This window comes from Pongo pygmaeus, chromosome 2 (genome assembly GCF_028885625.2).
Source record: "Pongo pygmaeus isolate AG05252 chromosome 2, NHGRI_mPonPyg2-v2.0_pri, whole genome shotgun sequence".
Classification (NCBI taxonomy): Eukaryota; Metazoa; Chordata; class Mammalia; order Primates; family Hominidae; genus Pongo; species Pongo pygmaeus.
In genome coordinates, this window is record NC_085930.1 from 73,195,471 (window position 1) to 73,214,967 (window position 19,497).

General features: G+C 43.3%; 1 protein-coding gene and 1 long non-coding RNA gene across 18 annotated transcripts in view; one reads left to right on the forward strand and one right to left on the reverse strand.

The window, feature by feature from the left end:
* Positions 1–343, forward strand: part of LOC129033653 (uncharacterized) — a 72,845-nt gene extending 72,502 nt beyond the window's left edge. For all 7 annotated transcript variants that reach the window (XR_008501639.1, XR_008501642.2, XR_008501641.1 and 4 more), the window contains one exon: positions 209–343. This is a non-coding gene — a long non-coding RNA (uncharacterized LOC129033653). The remainder of the gene's footprint in view (positions 1–208) is intronic.
* ITPR1 (inositol 1,4,5-trisphosphate receptor type 1) overlaps positions 1–19,497 on the reverse strand; it is a 363,735-nt gene that overhangs the window by 32,868 nt on the left and 311,370 nt on the right. For all 11 annotated transcript variants that reach the window (XM_054482499.1, XM_054482497.1, XM_054482492.1 and 8 more), the window contains 6 exons: positions 19,365–19,487; positions 13,940–14,115; positions 8,275–8,439; positions 3,183–3,378; positions 1,401–1,493; positions 78–217 (listed from right to left, as the gene is read on the reverse strand). In XM_054482499.1, coding sequence (XP_054338474.1) covers positions 78–217; positions 1,401–1,493; positions 3,183–3,378; positions 8,275–8,439; positions 13,940–14,115; positions 19,365–19,487 — 893 coding nt within the window. The remainder of the gene's footprint in view (positions 1–77; positions 218–1,400; positions 1,494–3,182; positions 3,379–8,274; positions 8,440–13,939; positions 14,116–19,364; positions 19,488–19,497) is intronic.

Sequence of the window (19,497 nt, forward strand, 5' to 3'; positions counted from 1 at the left end):
CAACACCACTGCATGGTGCTCCCACCAACCACCCCACCCACCCCCTTTGCCCTTCCTTTCCCTCGGGATTAATTTACCTCTTTGGACGGCTTCCTGAGCACATCTCCTACTCCACCCCCGCTCCGCAGCCCGTGACTCAGTACAGTGACAATGCACATCAGCAGCGTCTCACATGTGTGCTCTTTATCCTGTTCCGTTTCTTCTGCAGGGACCAGCTCTGTGAACACGGCAAGTAATAACAGACAGAAAACGTGATGAGAAAAGAGAGACCGGGATTTTGAAATCCTATTTCCTGAATGCCATCTCACCAGGCACACGGAAGAATAAAATTAAGGAATCAAGAGCCAAGTACTTTCTTTCAAAAGCTAAAGTCGTCTGGGGCAACTCTGTTTTCATCGCTAACCCCTGCTAATTTCTCCAGCTATGGTAGTATTGCTCTCCCTCTATGGGATCTAAAACATGCCCTGTCCTTTTCAGGTTTTAAACCCCAGACCCAGCCGCAAACAGTCTTTTCATGTTAGATGAGTTGCTTCGCAACTCTGAGTCACAGGCATCTTGTCTCTCAGATGAGGGTTATGCCACAGGACCCAGGTTCCTCACTGGGAATGGTGTGAGGACTAAATCCAGGGATATTTCACGGCAGGGCCTCTGGATAAACGGCTTTACATTGGAGGCTGTTCATTCTCACTGGTTTATGCAGTAAGAGCCATGCCTTGCTGTGTGCCTCATTCCTTTCTCCAGCTGCAGAAGGGTCTTGCTAAAACACAGATTTCATCACTCATCTTCCAACAACCCCTGACCATCCTCTGGATGAAGTTTAACCTCCTACGCCTGACATAGAAGACCCTTCATCATCTAGCCCTTTGTTTGTATCTGTGGCTTCATTTCTTGCTACTCTCCTTCCTTATAATCATTATCTCCCCAAACTTGCTGTTTTTTTCTTTTTACCTTTAAAGCCTTTAGATGTACTATTCCCTCTCCTTGGAATATCAAGAGTCTGCTTTTATAGTTTGGATATCACTTTCTTGATGATATGCTTAGCCCAGTAGTAGGCCGGGTGCCTAACTTCTGTATTCCATCCTTATTCCCAGCATTGGGCAACTCTCTAGCAATCACCACTTGGCCTGCCTGCACCCTCCACTACATTACTGTCTCTTAGAGTACACCACAGTCCCTGGCAAATGGCGGGCACTCAGTATAAATCGGCTGAATCACATCAGATCTTTTCTTCATGTGTAACCTTCTTTTCCCTTCATCTTCCTCCTCTTTCTCAGCCTTTCCCCTTTGCTATGGCCTTACTCCTGAGCAGTAAATTTAATCTTCTTCCAACATCACCTGCATCAGCTAAGCCTCTGGAGGAGTCCGATATTAACATGGGGCTTACAGTTAGGAGGTCCTACCTTCTCTGGGTGCAGGAGAGGAGCAGTTCTCCCCACTCTCCACCCTACACACATCAGAGAACAGGAACTCGCTTGCCAAACTCTCGCCGGTTTCTGGGAGAGAGAAGGAAATTTTATGATGAACAATCTGGCAGCATATGGTTAAAATGTTTGAAGTCCCCAATTCACGGCTGATTAAACAATTCTTTACATAAATAACACCCTAGAATCTTGCATATAAATTCAAAGCAGAAATGCAATTTACACTTTCATTTGGTGATCTGGATGGGAAAAAAGCCAAAAATGTCAATTCCTGTAGGCTTACTAGAAATATCGCACTTAAATAGCACCTCTCCAACTTTAAAGACAAACAGCTGAAACTCTTAGACAGATACTACTGAATGTACAGACTCTGGCAAGATTTATACCAAGTCTGCACGAGAAGCATCAGCAGGCATTAATAGAAATCCAAGGTCCAGGCCAGTTTAGTACACAACTCTAAGATGGCTGGCAGTAAATGTCACTTAGTGTCAACTTGGGAGGCTGGAGATACATGCCAACAACACAGTATTTGGGAGGGAGAGCACAAAGGCTGGCTGGTTCAGTCAGCCACAACGATTCTAGTCTGTTTCTTAGACTCGGGATGAAAAACCAGTAGTATTTCACCAAGTAGGGCCAACTATTGTAACTGAGAGAAAAGGGCACTTGGGTACCATTAAAGTATTATGGTCATTTTTTTTTTCACCCTCAAAATTGGAAATCTCTTCTGTTCTTGCTATATGTAAAAATAACATGAGCTCACTATAAAACCTGCATATAGTAAAAAAGCCCCAGAGAGAGCTACTGCTAGCAGTCTGGAGGTACAGTCATCCATGTTTTAATATATGTATATGGGCTTTTTAATTTTTAAGAAAACATAAGACCGGGCACAGTGGCCCACACCTGTAATCCCAGCACTTTGGGAAGCTAAAGCAGGGGGATCGCCTGAACCCAGGAGTTCGAGACCAGCCTGGGCAACATGGCAAGAACCTATCTCTACAAAAAATACAATTAGCCACATGCAGTGGCAGGCACTTGCAGTTTCAGCTACTGGAGAGGCTGAGGTGGGAGGATTGCTTGAGCTCGGAAGGTTGGAGGTTGCAGTGAGGTGAAATCATACCACCGCACGCCAACCTGGGAGACAGAGTGAGATCCTGTCTCGAAAAAAAAAAAAAGACATACGTGTGATCCTACTGTAGTTATCCTTCTGCCATTTCCAACTACATCTTGTGGGTATTTTTCCATGGAGGTTTCTAAAGATGTACCTATGTGCAAGGCACCCCATCTCATGGATGTACCATGATCTGATGAAACACCCCCGAACATTTAGACTGCTTCCGACTGTACACTGCAGCGAACCTTCTCCCATATATGTCTGTTTCTACATGCACAGTCAGCAGGCTTTTTTTCTTTAAGTATTGATTCCTAGAAGTAGATTAGAAGTAGATTTACTAAGTTAAAGGGATGCATACTCCAACACTCTCAATATATATGGTCACTGCTTTACAAAAAAGTTGCACTAGTTTAAAAGATGACGTTAGTGAATAAATAAATGTCAGATCTGGTCACTCACTCAGCATTTGATATGCCACATTGCCACATTCATTGTGAGAATGAAGACCTGTATTTGAAATTCACACTCTGCGTGTTAGGGAGATACAATGGGGAGATATCTGCATTACTAAAGTCATTATTTTCTTTAGTTCAGTTATAATCAGGAAATAATCTTTTAGCATTAAAAAGATCAGAAGATCCCAAACCCACCTGGAACAGCTGTTTCATTGGGCAGCCTATCTACTTCCAAGATAAAGTCATCCTTGAAGAAAAGATAGCCCACTATTGAGAACAGGTAAACGAGGATCAGAGCCAGAACTGCTGTCAGGATGATGGACCGTCCATTGCGAGTGACACTTTTAATGACATTAAGCAAAGTCTCTTCTCTGTACACTAAATCAAAAAGCTTTGAAAACAAACAAAAAGAATTTTAAGAAGCCTCGATGTTAGATGTACATCACTATCCCATAATGAAAACTTGGTTTATAGAGCGTTTACCCTCTTAGACACTCAAAAGCACTACATATGATCTTAACACTGAACATCTTCCCTGGCTTCACAGTGAAACGGAGATGGTAAAAATGAGGAAACATAAACACAGAAGAGGAAGCAGGAAACAATAGCAACTTCAAGTAGTATCCAGAGCCATTTAGAGGGCCTGGAAATAGAGAAAATACATGCTTGTGCCAATGAGTTTCAGAGACAAAGGGAGAGGAAAGTGATGAGGGTCTTGGCATCCATTCATTTAGAAGGTACTGAATTGAGTTTATGAAGAGCCAGCCACCCTGGTCCCTGCCCTCCTGCAGCCCTGTGTCTGGTGGGAAGGCACACATACTACAAGCCAGCGGCAGTGGCAAGAACTCTGGACTTAGATGTAAATTCAAATCTCAGCTCAGCTACTGTCCACCATATGATCTCGGGCTAGGCACTTTCCTCATCCCCTCTGAGTCTCCATTTCCTCATTTGCAGACTGGAGGATGTAGAGTTATTACGAAGAATAAGTAAACCACGTATGCACAGTGCTTAGCACACTGGCATACATATGCTCAGTAAGTACAATAAATAGTAATTATCATTAATTTCCTGATCAAGAGACTGGGGCAGGGTCACATAGCTAGTATATCACAGGGACATTAGTGGCGGTAACACTTAAGACCCCTGCAGGTCACAGTGCATTCACAATCCAGGCTTGCCCTCTGCTAAGGAACCTGCTCTTTGCAAGAAGCTGGCTTCCTGAGGAATGGAGGATCCCTGTAGGTACATATAGGTATGGGAGGATGACGGCTAGTTTTCCAAGAGCTACAGTCACAGATACTTGACTGGGAGAATGGTGGGGAGTGTGGGGAGAGAGCTCTCTGAAGTTACTCTTAGACCTGAGGCTAGTTTTTAGCATGGCCTCTGGCTGCTGTCTAATCCTGTACGGAAGGTTTGGTCTCCACTGTGGCTTTGGGGTGTGACTGCACTATGAAGTGAGTCAGGGGACAGGGTCGAATCCTGACTGCTTTTAATATGTTGCAAGGCGTCGGCCCAGCCATCTAAACTCTCTGGATCTGTTTCCTCATCTGTAAAATAAGTGGACTGAGAGAGCTGATCTCTGAGTCCCTTCCAATGTAGAAAATTTGACATCTGAGGTCATTTTCTGGTCGATTGACTTTTCTGCCTCCTTAACACCAATCTGTGTTCTGAGACTAGTTCTGTGAAGGGCATTGGGTAGAGTAGGATACTTAAAGGGAAGCAAGGAAGAGGCATCTAGTCAATACAATACAATACAATACGACAGAAAGCAAAGTGTTGCTGTTAATGTTGGTTAAATATTTTCCAGCAGCTCAATATAAAGTGGCAAGTAAGAGCAACTTCAGACAACAAACAAATGATACTTGTTTTCTGTGGTTAAGGACCGCAGAGATTATACAGGCTCCAAATCATTGAAATGACAAGCGATTTTTTTCTTTTCTCTCATCTATAATTTCTGATTTTAAAACAATCAATAAGTATTATTTATATAAAAGAAAAGCTTTCTTCTAATTAGAAAATTATACATGTTCAATGGAGAAAACTTGGAAAACAAAAAAAAGCACAAAGGAAAAAAAGTCACTAATAATTCACCATCTAGAGACATTCGCTCAATAGCTTAATTCCTTCTGGCCTTAAAGTGCAATTTATAGATATATATTGTTTACAAAAATATTAGACCGTAATACTGGCACATAACCAGCCTTTCACCAAGCCATCAGGAACATTTTCCTGTCAAAAATGATCACCTGGAATTTCACTATATGGGAAAAACATGATTGACATAACTAATATGTTTTTTAAAAACAGTCAAGATGTTTCCAATTATATGTCATAATAAATAATGCTGTGAGGAATACTTCTATACATGCCTCTATACATGCTCGTCTAGTTATTCCTTTTCAGCGAATTTTTGGAAATGGAGTATTTGGGTCAAATGGTATAAGAGAAACATTTTGCCTACTGCTTTCAGAAAGGCAGGATCAGTTTACATTCACCACTAGTAAAGAATCATGCCCATTTTACCCCACTCTAACTAGTACTGGGCACCATCAGGCTTTTTAACCTTTACTAATGTCACAGGTAAAACATGGGATTGCGCTGTTTTAATTAGCATTTCTTTGTTTAGCACCAAGGATGAACATTTTTCCATGTTTACTGACCATCTGGATTTCTGCTTTTGTTAACTGCCTGCTTATGAACTTTGCACATTTTCATCTCCAGGTGTTAATATTTTTCTAAGGACACAGCTTTAATGCAGGCTCAAGACCAGGTCCAGGCCAGTCTTTGTGGGGGAGGAGGGGACAGCAGTTTAATTAGGCCACCAGATTACCCTCCCTACCTTCTGGCCTGCTGGCATGGAGGGAGCTCTCCCAACTCTGGAACACATGGGTGTTCCCTGCTCAGGTCTCTCTCCTTTTACAGGCAGCCCAATTTCTTTTGGTTGCAGGCTTTCCTTATTAGTAGAATAATTTGAAGTGTCAGTGTTTTCTGGTTCTTACCAGACATATTCAGTACTGCTTTGATACCAAAAGGAGCACATCACTTGAAGACACAAACAAGTCAAGGTCCACACAGCTTAGAAAATCCCCCCCGAAGCACAGGAGAGGCAGCCAACCACAATCTAGTTTGATCCTATTGCGTTTCCTAAAAGTGAACTGAGGTAGCATCATCAGAAGCTGAGAGTTACTCTTATCTTTCTGTGATAGGTTAGAGACTTGAAAGCACAGATGCAAACTGGAACGTGAAATGCCAGTTTCACTGATGCAAGGACTTTTTCACATGCTTGAATAAAACGCAGTGTCAACTTGGGAATCAACAGAGTTGTGTGGCTCTCCTGCCTCCACCAGTTACTGACAGTGTGACTCTGAGCAAGTTACCTAACCTCACCAAGCCTCAGTTTCCTCAGGTGTAATTGGAAGATACCATCTACCTCAAAGGTGGTAGTGAGAGTGTGTAGAGAAGAGTGCAGGGTGAGCACTCACAAAATGGCTGTCCCTGTGCTGTGCTCCTGACTGTGGAGCCTATGAGGGTAGGGACTGTGTTCCTCTCACCATTATGTGCCCTGCATCAGGCACTGGCACTGGCCTGCATTGCAAGTGATGAAAAGAAGAGGACACAAATGAACAGAAAAGCAGCAAAGCCAACTGGAAGCAGATTGGAGGAAAGGTCGAAGTGTCTACTGGGGCGAGGTGGCGTTGACCAAAGGGGAATCTCCTGTCTCTTGGGAGAGACCCCTTGGCAGGGATGAGAGAGAACACCAACTGAACTCTGCCGCCCTCCCAAGGGAGGACAGGAATTTGTTGTCCAGGGACATGATGGTATGAGACAAAAAGTTCCAGAAACAGACATAAGTCTCTAAAGATTTCTGATACAAAGTGACCAAAATAGGCCACATAATGGGAATCACAAGTATATCCTGAGACCTCTTTGCCTAAAACCTCAAAATATAGCCAGACCTATTTTAAGATGAGGGAAAAGAATCCATTCCCTTTAGCCTGCCAAAATCCACCCCTAATGGAATGAGCTAATCCTAGTGATTTGAACGGTGAATTCCTTATGGTGTTTTGGACAGGGGAAGGGATATAGAATGACAAAGACAATAATAATAGCTGGCAATCGTTCGGCAGTGCTATTCTAAGACCCTGACCTGAACAGCTGCATGTAATCCCTATGACGGCCCTGTGAGGGAGATACACTGTTCTCATTTTGCAGATGAGGAAACTGAGGCACAAGGCAGTCAAGTACGTTAAGCGAAGGAAGCATCTCACACAGTTGCATTTTGTGCTTTCAAATCTCTAACCTATTGCAGAAAGATAAGAGTAACTCCCCTGCTTCTGATGATGCTGCTACCTCAGTTCACTTTTAGAAAACGCAATAGGATCAAACTAGATTGTGGCTGGATGCCTCTCATACGTGCTTTGGGGGGATTTTCTAAGCACCTCCCTGAAGGGCTTTCCTTGCTCTGCCTTTTGCAAGTCCCCCCTCTCTTTGTAAGTCAACCCTTAGGCCTTGATCATTTTTGTCCTCACAAATATTTTAATATTCCTAGGCTCTTCATGGTGTTGCTTGCAGATAGGTCAATTTTATGCTTCCTGTCATTTTATGTAGGTACAAGAAAATGGTTTCTTATCTACAACGCCACAGGTCTAGATTCCCTCTAACTACAGGAAAGTAAGCAGTTACTTGATTTGCAATTTAAAAACCTGCTCAGGAGGAAGGTGATGGAACCAACTTGTTTTATAGACTGTCAAGACATTAAGCACTTGGCTCATATCGGAACAAAATGAGCTACCGAAAGGGTCTCCTAGACCAATAAATCTACTGAGCTCATGATCATGAATCCCGGGGCTTCAAAATTAGCTCCTACTCTTATGGTCGCTAAATGTGTTCAGGAGAAATGGATTCCATGAGAACTGTTGGATGACAGCCTCAAAAACACTCCTCTTGGTATAAGTGCTGGCTGAGTCTAAGAAGTAAAGAAAAACAAAGGTGCATGGAAAGGAAACATCTCCTGAACCTACTGCAGGCATTTTCCATTACTGAGAAGTAACAGATCAGGAGTGCACAGTACACAGTGCAGTTGTGTGACTCTTGAATTCCTGGGCTGACCCAATTCCTGTGGAGCTTTCCTCTCAGATCCCCCAAAGGCTGCAAACTGTGGAGCTTCAATCTTGGTGGACCAGGCACACCAATCACCATTAAAAGGAAGGGTCTGTGATGAGAGAGAGGACATAGGACACTCTCCTAGTTTCCCCACACGTAAAATATTTCCACGCCAGGTACTCACCAGCAGACTGTAGAAGAATTCATGGACAAAGAGCCCCATGGCACAGATCACCAGATATAACAAATGATACAGGAACTCAACATCCAGAACCATGGCTCGGTAGCCTCTTGTGAATGTCCCACAGTTGCCCACAAAGCTCATTAGAAAGATGATTTTATTGCATACCTGAGAACAATGACAGGACCAGTCAGATGGCACGGACTGTGCCAAACTCTTCATGAGAGCAAAGAGAGCATCTCACACAAATGTATTTCAGTCACCGTGCCCAAACAAACACTTCCTTTTCCACCCGGTGCCCACCAAACCCACCAAGAACCATTTGCAGATCTAAGTCATTTCATTACTTTGCTTTTCAGGCATATTACAAATTACATGGTAGTCAAATAACTTCATGCTCAACAGTAATCAAGTAGCATTTCTCTATGGCAAAAACAAAATTAACACATACTGAGATTATGATTTTCAAAATGAGATATGAATCATTTCTAACATTCTTGTATGAGTTAGTCAAACACAGAAGTCACCTCAATCCACGAACCCTGTGATCAGCATGATCAAAAGCATTTTCTGAATTTGTTACACTCTAGGCACTATAAGGTGGCAATTTAATGAGCAGTGATCAGTTCTTGCCTTTCATTGCTCCTAAGTTCACAGGGAAAACAAGAATTTTCTTGGGGGAAAAAAAATATAAGGGACTTCAGAATGAGTTCTTTTCCTCTGCCCTCTCTTCTGGGAATAACTTCTAATTTTCCTTTGGGGACCATTCCTCTCTGAGTAGCAGTCTTTGATGTCTGGGTGGGGCTCCAACCTGGCCATCACAATATTATATTCCCCTGGGTACAATGACTGGTTTAGAGATAGACACAGGACCAAATGGAGCCAATGATGTCCACTGAGCTCTTTCTTGGGATTGCAGCCAAAGATAATTTTGTTCTTTCCCACCAACCTTGAACCTGAGCAGCTGTAAACTCTGGAGCTGCCACATTACCAACACTGAAGGCACCACCAACACTGGGGACACAGAGCCAAAAGATGGTAAGGAGGAACTGGGCCCTGAGGACACTGTGTGAGCCCCTGTATCAGCTGTGCCTGAAGCGAGGCTGTTGGTTTCTTGGTCAAAATGAACCAATACATATTCTCCTTTGCTGAGGCTAGCATGGATTAGGTTTTCTGACATCTGCAACTGAAGGAGTCCTAACTGAACTACTGTGCAATATAGTCCCACCTTTGGTAGAAACCCCAATGCCTGGAAGTCCATCTCTAGCAATATGTTGACAGAAAAACTTGGCTCAGGAGGAGGCCAAGTGCACCTCTCTGGATGCACTTGGTAAAACCATCTTCTGCTACGCTAGCTCCCTTGGCCACAGGTGCGGGGGAAATACTGCCAGTTAATCTGGTAGGTCAGTGTAAGTGAGCTTCTCGGCAATCAGATAAGCGAGGAAGCCGACACCCACAGATCGCTGCTGGCTTTCTCAGACAGGCTAAGCATTCAATCTGCCAGTTTTTTCCAAAATTCTAACCTTTGCTAGTGGAGGGGATTTCATAGGGTGGGAAAGTATCACTGATTCTGGATGATCCATGATGATGTGGTTTCAGGGAGGGGCAGATGGTGCCCTGGGTGACATCACACATTACAGGACCTCAAACACACCCCAGATCCTGCTGTCTTAACAACAGGGTGATCCACTTCACCTGAATCCATTCTCCCCTCTAACTTCTGCCCTAGTTTTCTCCATTGCTTCCCCAGAAAATAGCTGCTATTTGTGGTCTCAGCCTGTGGCTGGACTCTGCTTGTTAGTCTTAGATCTGGCTCCCATCCCCACCTCTCAACAGAGACAGCTCATGTGAAGTCTCCAAGGATTCTGCGCACCCAGCAGTCTTCCCGTCTGCTCTTAGCATCTTTCCCAGCTCCCTGCGGCATGACAAGTCTCCTACCGCACCCTGCTCACCACTCTCCCAGCTGGGCTTTAGGACCCCGCCTTCTCCTTCTCCAGCTCTCAGTATTCCAATATTCTTTCTCTGTCTCCATCCACAGGTACTTTCCCTCTCCCATACATTCCATGTGGGTGTTTCTCTCTCTTAAAATTCACTCTAGACGGGGCATGGTGGCTCACGCCTATAATCCCAGCACTTTGGGAGGCCGAGGCGGGTCGATTGCCTGAGCTCAGGAGTTCGCGACCAGCCTGGGCAACACAGTGAAACCTCGTCTCTACTAAAATACAAAACATTAGCTAGGCATGGCGGCACACGCCTGTAGTCCCAGCTACCTGGGAGGCTGAGGGAGAATTGCTTGAACCCAGGAGGCGGAGGTTGCAGTAAGCCGAGATTGTACCACTGTACTCCAGCCTGGGTGACAGATCGAGACTGTCTCAAAAAAATATGTAAAATAAAATTCACTCTAAATAATTATTTATTATAGCTGTTTGCCCCCTACCAGCTCATGTTGTTGTAAATGGTAATTAATATCTCAGTTGAGTCTTTCCCCCAACTGATCTGTGTTAAAGAAGTGATAACTGTGGAATGATTATCAGAGAAGGCCAGAGAAAAAAAGAACTAGACAGCCCATAGAAGACAGCCTCTGAAATACTGAACATTTTTTCTACCTAGTTGTTTATGTAATTCTTTTGTATTTCTTTCTTAAATGGTTTCCTCTCACTGCAGGCAATCCCTACATTCCCCTCCCCACACTGATCTCTCTCTGTAGTTCTGGTCATGTATTTCCAAATGCCGCAGCTCACGTTAACAGCGTGTCTTTCCACCTGAAGCCCAGTAGGTCAACGATTTAAATGCATTTTCACCCTGAAAAACTAGATCTTTGCAAGACTTCATTTTAGATGGCCACATTATTCTTCTTCCAATCATTTGTGACTGAAAATTTGGAGCCATATTTGCCTCCTTCATTACCCAGTCAAGACAGTGATACCCTCTTTGTCTGAAAAAGGGACCCAGAGTGGCAATACGGTTTGGTTCTGTGTCCCCACCAAATCTGTTAAATTGTAATCTCCAGTGTCAGAGGTGGGGCCTGGTGGGAGGTGACTGGATCATAAATAGTTTAGCACCACCTGTCCTGGATACAGTATAGTGATAGAGAGCTGGTTGTTTAAAAGTGTGTAGCGCCTCCCCATCCGCTTCCTCCTGTTCCTGCTCCAACTTTGCTGCTTTTACTCCGCCATGAGTGAAAGCTCCCTGAGGCCTCCCCAGAAGCAGATGCTGCCGTGCTTCCTGTACAGCTGCAAAACCTCAAGCCAATTAAACCTCTTTTCTTATAAATTACCGAGTCTTAGGCATTTTATAGCAATGTGAAAACGAACTAATACAAGCGCATTGCTTTCTGGGTGGGGTAAGGCTCTGACTCTGTGCCCACCATGTGTTACTATTTCCTCCTCTCTCTTTCTTTCTTTCTCTTTCTTTCCTTCTTTTTTTTTTTTTTTTTTTTTAATCAGACTCATTCTGTCACCCAGGCTGGAGTGAAGTGGCACCATCTCAGCCCACTGCAACCTCCGCCTCCCAGGTTCAAGAGATTCTCGTGCCTCAGCCTCCCAAGTAGCTGAGATTACAAGCATGAATTACCATGCCAGGCTAATTTTTGTATTTTTTTTTAGTAGAGAGGGGTTTCACATGCATACTGGCCAGGCTGGTCTTGAACTCCTGGCCTCAAGCAATTTGCCCGCCTTGGCCTCCCAAAGTGCTGGGATTACAGGCTTGAGCCACGATGCCCAGGCTATTTCCTTCCCATTTCTGACATCCATACCTTCCTTCTTTCTTCTACACTATGTCCAAGACTCGGGCTTCTCAAACCTAATCAAAGCGTTGCTACAGCCACTAAAAAGCCTCCTTGCCTGTAGTCCCTCCTGATGAATCCACATAACATGCCATACTGAATGCATTTTCTCAAGAATACTTCTTTGTATGGACCATTTCTTGGCTCAAAAACACCACAGGCACTTTCCACTACTGGTAACAGAGTTTCCAACATATATTCTATACAACACTAATCTCAAGTGATACTTATAAAAAACTGCAGGAAAATAAGTTTGGGAAACAGAAAGACACTGTTTTCCTTGGAGGTTCCTAATCCATATTAGTACATTAAAGTCTGTGAGGAAGCCTGCAGTAATGAAACCTTTCATTGTGTTTACCTCAGCATTTTTCATGTGGCTTCAATCACGGGACACTTTTTTTACCTCATATTTATCAATGTGGAATATGCTCTGGGAATGCTGACCTGGGGGATGAAGTCCAGCTGCTTTATCCTAAAATTCAGTGCTGCAAGTGACTTATACAGGAGCGGTTCCTACTGATCACTACTGAACCATGAATGAGGTGAAACTCTTTATTGTCTGTTGATAACATCCTGAGCTTTCCCACTGTTCTGCTCTGGCCTATGGGGCCCACGAAACCAAAGAACTCTTCTCAATCCCTGCTTCATGGCCAAATCCTCTCCATTCTACCCCCCCTTTTTTTTTAATTATTTATTTATTTGTTCATTTATTTATTTTTGAGATGGAGTCTCCCTTTGTCACCCAGGCTGGAGTGCAGTGGTGCCATCTTAGCTCACTACAACCTCCATCTCTCGAGTTCAAGTGATTCTCCTGCCTCAGTCTCCCGAGTAGCTAGGATTATAGGCGCATGCTACCAAACCCAGCTAATTTTTGTATTTTTAGTAGAGATAGGGTTCTGCCATGTTAGTCAGGCTGGTCTCAAATTCCTGACCTCAAGTGATCCGCTCACCCTGGCCTCCCAAAGTGCTGGGATTATAGATGTGAGCCACCGAGCCTGGCCCTCCATTCCTTAAGCCCTAACTTCCATCCTGCCTCCTCCCCGCTGTAAGCTTTTCAGCTTGACATGGCCTGTTCTCCTCTAAAGTCCTTGCTGCCTGTGCCATTTGAATACTCCCTTTGGGACTTTTGCTGTTGCACTGAATTACTATATTATTTTGTGATATCACTTCCAGTTTTGCACGGGACCTCAGCTTCCTTATATGCTCAGGGCAGAAACCCCTGGAAGGCATTTTTAGATCCTCCAGTGCCTCACATGTCCAAATTTTCTCCTTCCCTTCACCAGGAAACCTCTCCAATGTATGGTTTTATATCAGTTTGTCCTAAGAATTCTCGCAGAGATGAAATTGGCTTCTATCTTTCAATGGTAGTGAAACAGCATTTCTAAATGTCACCACTGACTTTTAAAGAATTGTCTCTGCTTCTCCTCTTCCCTCTCTACCTGCCCTGTCTCTGTATTTGGCCAGGCCCTCTTACCTATCCCCTCTTTTCTATGTGGCCCTTTCCAGAAGTGGGTACTGTGTTAATATTTGATCACTTCACTTATTGTCTAAAATCTTCTGTCCCAACAAACCTTTGACCAGATTGGCAAAACTAATTTAAATCTCAAAGCACTACCACTTTTTCTGCCTATCTCCTGACAGGGATAGTCCCTAAAAGTGAGAGTGCTGATGCCCAAGGGTTACATTACAAGGCTCACTGCACCACGAGGAGGTCAAGAGGGAGACGTCCACCTGCAGCGATCCCTTGCTTCTGCTATTTAAACAGTTGCCCCAAACAATAATTTTCTGGACTGAAAGCACAGGCCAGGATTCTAGAAACCAGAATGCAAGGCATTCCTATTAATCTGCAAACAAAACAGTGGCAAGGAAGGTATTCACACTTACATTGAAAGCGCCCAGAAGAAACAACGTGGGTTGTAACCCGACTGAAAATATCAATCGTAGAATTGTGGAGGCAATTAAGGCCCGGATGCCATGGGGCTTGGGGAGGGCAATGACGATGGCCAGAGAGATGAGCATGGCTGTCCACAGGAGTCCCGACCAGTGGGGATCCAGGGTTCCTGCAAGGACAAAACAGGGTTCTCTCACAAATCTGTGCATTCACTGAGTACAGGGGACAGACCTAAAACATGCACTATTACAGATTCTTCAATAACTTTTTTGGCTTACCAGTCCCAACTCTCACCTCAAATTCTCTGCCCCATCCATAACCAGTCCCATCAGCATTTTTTGACCTCCAAGCCTTCACACATGCTCCTTCTGCGGGGAAGTTCTTCCCTTCTCATTCATCTCAGGTCTTAGCTTTGACATTACTTCTTCCAGGACGCCTCCCCAATCCCCTTCCTCCCCACAAAAACATGTCAGGAGTTCCCTCCTCCTCCGTACTCCCTGCTTCCAGTCATCCCTACAGGACACTATTTCCTAGTGGTCAGTTTACTTGTCTCTCTCTCACCAGATTGCACATTCCCCAAGGGAAGTACCTGGTGCCTGGCAGGTACTCACGAAAAGCTTGTTTAAGAAATAAAACTCGTGCATGTGTCACACTTCACTCAGAGAAGCCGACGTGGAAGCCTAAACTTAATTTCTATTAAAAGTATGCAAAGGAAAACTGCAGGTCCCCTGCCTGAATCAGATTTCTCCAAGGGAAGGAGAAAGGCAACTTCCGTGTCATGAGCATCATCCTACAATTAGATTATCCCTGCAGTCAAAGAGCTTATACCAATTTTTGTCATCTCTTGCTACTGCAAGTTCTATTTAGAGTGTCCCACGAGACGGCTTGGTTATATAACATGAGCCAACATGGCTAAAAATATAGTTCTGTAAAACACTCATTAAAAAAAAAACACCCCTATTTCAAATGCTGTCACATTTTGAGTCTCCTTCAGATGTAAACAAGCAGCACTACATGATTAAGGCCACTTATATAAAGGAGCTTCACTTCTTCAGAGATGCTGGGATTGTGGCACCATTGGGGAGGAGACACCTTTGCGGGGCACAGCTCTTCCACCAGCTGCTGGCTGCCCTAGTTCATTGAGTCCACGCCTGCCGAGATTCAGCCTCACTTTAACAACTGTTCCCCCCAGCCCAGCCACTTACCTCTTCCCTTTTGAAATCCTTCAAAAGGCAAAGCTGATTGGGAATGGGGACAAAGAGGCAGAGGTTTCTCAGAAATTCAAGAAGTGCACATTGAGGCACATGTGCCACTTTCTACGCATTTAACAATTGTTAGACATCATGTCAAGCCCTTGACGTTGATGATCATTTATTTATCCTATTGTCCCCAGTCTACTGTAAAGGAAACTGAGTCTCAGGTTACATTTCTTGCCCAAAGTGATGCAGCAAATGGCTGCAGACCATTTGCCTCTGAAGTTGATGGTCCTCAATCAATATTTTAAAAAATCCATGCATTTTAAGTGTAAAATTTGGTGAATCTTGGCAGTTTATATAGTCATGTGACCACCGCATGTAATTGTCACCACAATCAAGATACAGAACATTTTTATCACTCTAAAAGTCTCCTTGTGCCTCTTTGCAGGTGATGCCTTGCCCCATCCCTACCCCCAGCTACCACTGATCTAATGTCAGTCCCTATAGCTTTGCACTTTCTAGAATTTCATAAAAATGGGAAAATAATCCTATTAGGTAGTCTTTTGTGCTTGACTTCTTTCACCTAGCAAGTTTTTAAGATGCATCCAGGTTACCATGTATGTATTGATACCTTGTACTTTTTATTGCTGACTATATTATAGTATGGATATATTAAAATTTATTTGTCCAGTTAACAATCAATCAGTTTCCAGTTTGGAGTGATTACAAATAATGCTACTAGAAACATTCATGTACAATTCTTGGAGTGGACATATTTTCATTTCACTTGGACAAACATAGAGAAGTAGAATGTTGGATCCTACATATATGTTTAACTTTAAAAGACAATACCAAACTGTTTTCCAAGGTGAATGTATCACATTGCCTTCCCACCAGCAGTATATGACAGTTCCATCTGATCCACCGCATCACCAACACTTGGTAGTGCCCATCTTTTTCATGTAGTCATTCTAGTAGGTTTGCGGTCGTATGGTGTTGTGATTTTAATGTACATTTCCCTGAAAACTAGTGATGCTTAACATCGTTTCATGTGCTTACTGGCCATTCATACATCTTCTTCTGTGAAGTGTCTGATCAAATGCTTTGCCCACTGTTTTAATTGAATAGTTTTTTTATTGTTGAGTTGTAAGAGTTCTTTACATATTCTGGATATAACTTTTTATCAGATATATATTTTGCAACTATTTTCTCCCAGTCTGTGGCTTACTTATCATTTTCTCAAATGCTTAATGCCATTTTAAATGGACTCTTAAGATGATCTCACTATCATCAATGTGACCAGTACAATGTATGTCCCAAATCCTGAAGAGGCCAATGTAAAAATGCTGTCTCCTCACTATAACAGCAGTGTTAAAAAACATAGTGCTAGATTCCAAAAAACCAACTCTAGAAAGACATCTTTGAGACAGTTGGAGAAATCTGAATTTGGACAGGCTATTACAGGATTTGTTGTTAGTTTTGTTAGATATGATAATGGCATGGTGATTATACATATTTTAAAACGTCCTCATAAGTTATACACTGAAATATTTATGGACAAAAAAATCCAAGATGTCTAGACTTCTTTAAAATGTTTCAGAAAATATAGTACGGGGATAGATGAAACAAGATAGGCAAAATTGTTAAAGCTGGCTGATAGATATATGGTAGCTCATTATACTGTTCTTTCTACTTGTGTGTATATTTGACAATTTCAATAATAAAAACATTTAAAAAGTAGTACTACATTTGCTTTAGCCATCACGGCATGCTCACAAATTCAGTAAGCAATCTGAAGCTGCCTGAGTTGCATGCTTTTGAAAGACTGTAACTTGTCAGTTCTAAAACAAAGGTGGGGGGGCGGTGATACTTTTGAAAAGGAGCTTTTAAGGCCACTGGTTCTTGGCAGTCGCAAACCTTGTAAGCCACAGAACCACACAAAATCAGCACACATAATATGGCTATTATACACATTCAAGAGGGACATAATGAAATCTTGCCTTTAGGATGCAACAAATCCTAACACATATTAGCTCAAAGAAATACTTTCAGGTCAACAAACCAGATCTTTCTAGGCAGGGTTAATACAACCCTTCTACTGAGGATGGTTAGCAGTGAGTATAGGAAATGCCCTCAATGCATCTTACAAAAGGAAAAAAGAATCCCTCTGAGAGTGAACAGATGCACTTAAGGCAATATCAGCTACTAGATAATGGAAAAGGCTTCCTTGGGTCATATCAGCCTTAGGTCAAATCTCCTAGGAGCTCTGATTTATGCTTTCAGTTTAGTCCCTCAGCATGAAGTTCTAAAGCCCATGATTCCAAACCAGGCATCCTTGCCTCCTGCAGACCAGCCTGAGTTGATGGCTCATTCAGAATGCACCATTTTAGAGTTGGAAGGCCCCTCAATAGTCATACCATCCAGGGGATCTCAAGCTTGGATGGGAAAGAAATACATGCTCTGGCGATCTTGACTAGTTTGCCAACTGTTCTTCCCCAGGTTCTACAGGACTTTCTGAAGCCATATCAAAGTTTTCTAACCATGGGCTTAATGTAAGCATCTCTTCACATAGAGGATGACGAGGACTTGCTGAAGTGGCTTGCCCAGAGTGGCTTGGCAAATGGGCGGCAGGAGCCAGGCAGAGACCTTAAGTCTCTTGACTTCCTAAGTCTAAGAATGGCACTGCAGGAGGCTTGTCAATGAAGGGTGGGGGGCTGTTAACTCCCTGTCCCCAGAACTGGCCTGAATGCTGCCATAAATGACCGGTGAAGAAAACAGACGTGGCGAATAATAAAATCTGTTTGAAATATTTTTAAGGCAATGGAGAGTAAATGAAAACACAGACAAGGTAAGGGTTGAATAATCTGCTGTGAGGAACATGACAACTTCCCTGAGGCGAAAGGAGACCTGGGCCTCCTCCACCACAGCCAGCTGTGCTCCTCACTAGCCCTCTGCCACACATACCTCTGCTGACTGGCAGCTGGGTTAAGGTGGACATCCCCGAAGAGAAAACCTTGCAGCCCTGGGTTCTAGTCAAATCTTTTTAGACACAGACATGGGCATTCATGTTTCCTGACATGACATTAAAAAAAAAATCTCCCCTGGACTTGTGTTTAGATTGTACTTTTCGGGGGGGCGGGCATTCAGATGGTGCCTTCCATGTAACTTAAGGTCAAACAGAAAAGCTAACTCCTCAAAAGGGTAACTTAGGCATATAAGCATTACATAACATGTCATCGCTTTCAAATTGGTCCTTAAACTGACTCATTACCCATACATGTCTGCTTCAGTTGATGTCTGCATGATTAAGCTAAAGAGTGGAGCCTGAAACTTACTCCTGTGTGGTTTTTGTGTCTTACATTTGGGCTCTTCCCATTATCTTTCACACAAGGTGGTTTCTGGCAGGTTGTTATATGCATATGTGAGGTTATCTGCCAAAAAGCTCTGATGAAAAATTTAGCTGGGAGGTGGACCTCCCAGGTAGCTGTTGTGGATGTCAGAAAAGGGGCCATGAATGTATCACAGAAGAGGAGCTTTGAATGCTTGTTGAGGGGCCCCAAATAGCAAAATGCCTCTCTCCAAATTGTCTGCCTTTTCTCAGCAAAATGTGTAGCCTGGAAGGAGGTGGGCTGGGAGGAATCCAGAAAGACCATAATCATCATGTTTTGCTATGCAAATAATGGCAGGTACCTCTTAATAGACTAAACATTGTACAGTCTGCAGTCATTCAAGTCCTGCCTCCCCTCTGACCCCTGGCAAAAAAATATTCCAGAGATTTCTTACAAATTCTTTAGTCTGAAATCAATTCCAGAAGTGCGGTGTGGCAATACATATACTGGACTGAGCATCAAGACATCTATGTTTTAGGGTTAGCTCTGCCATTAGTTAGCTATGTGACTTTGGCCTGATTTCTTAACTGCTCTGAGACATAGTTTCCTCATATATAAAACAAAGGGCTGATTAAGAGACTTTCTCACAGGTTTAATAGTATCTAGCTGCTTCTCTTTCTTTCCTGGTTAAAAAAAATGCATAAAAAAGTTAAATTATTTTAAGTTAGATTTAAAACTAAATCTATGGTAACAGCTACAATCTCCTCTTGTCTGAATGTGGATAACTGGGATCCCCAATATTGCACCAATACATCCAGGAACCACAACTGAGATGCAAGTCATAGCCTTCCTGCTGCTTCTAATAGGTTTTTTGAAGTTAAAGATATGGGTACCTCCTCGGACTCCCTTAAATGGGTAGAAAAACGCCACAAGCAGGTTCATCAGGACGGCCAGGTTAAACGAAATGCTGCTCCAGAAAGACATGTTGCGGGCACACCAGTACAACACGGGCTGGGCTGCAGAGAC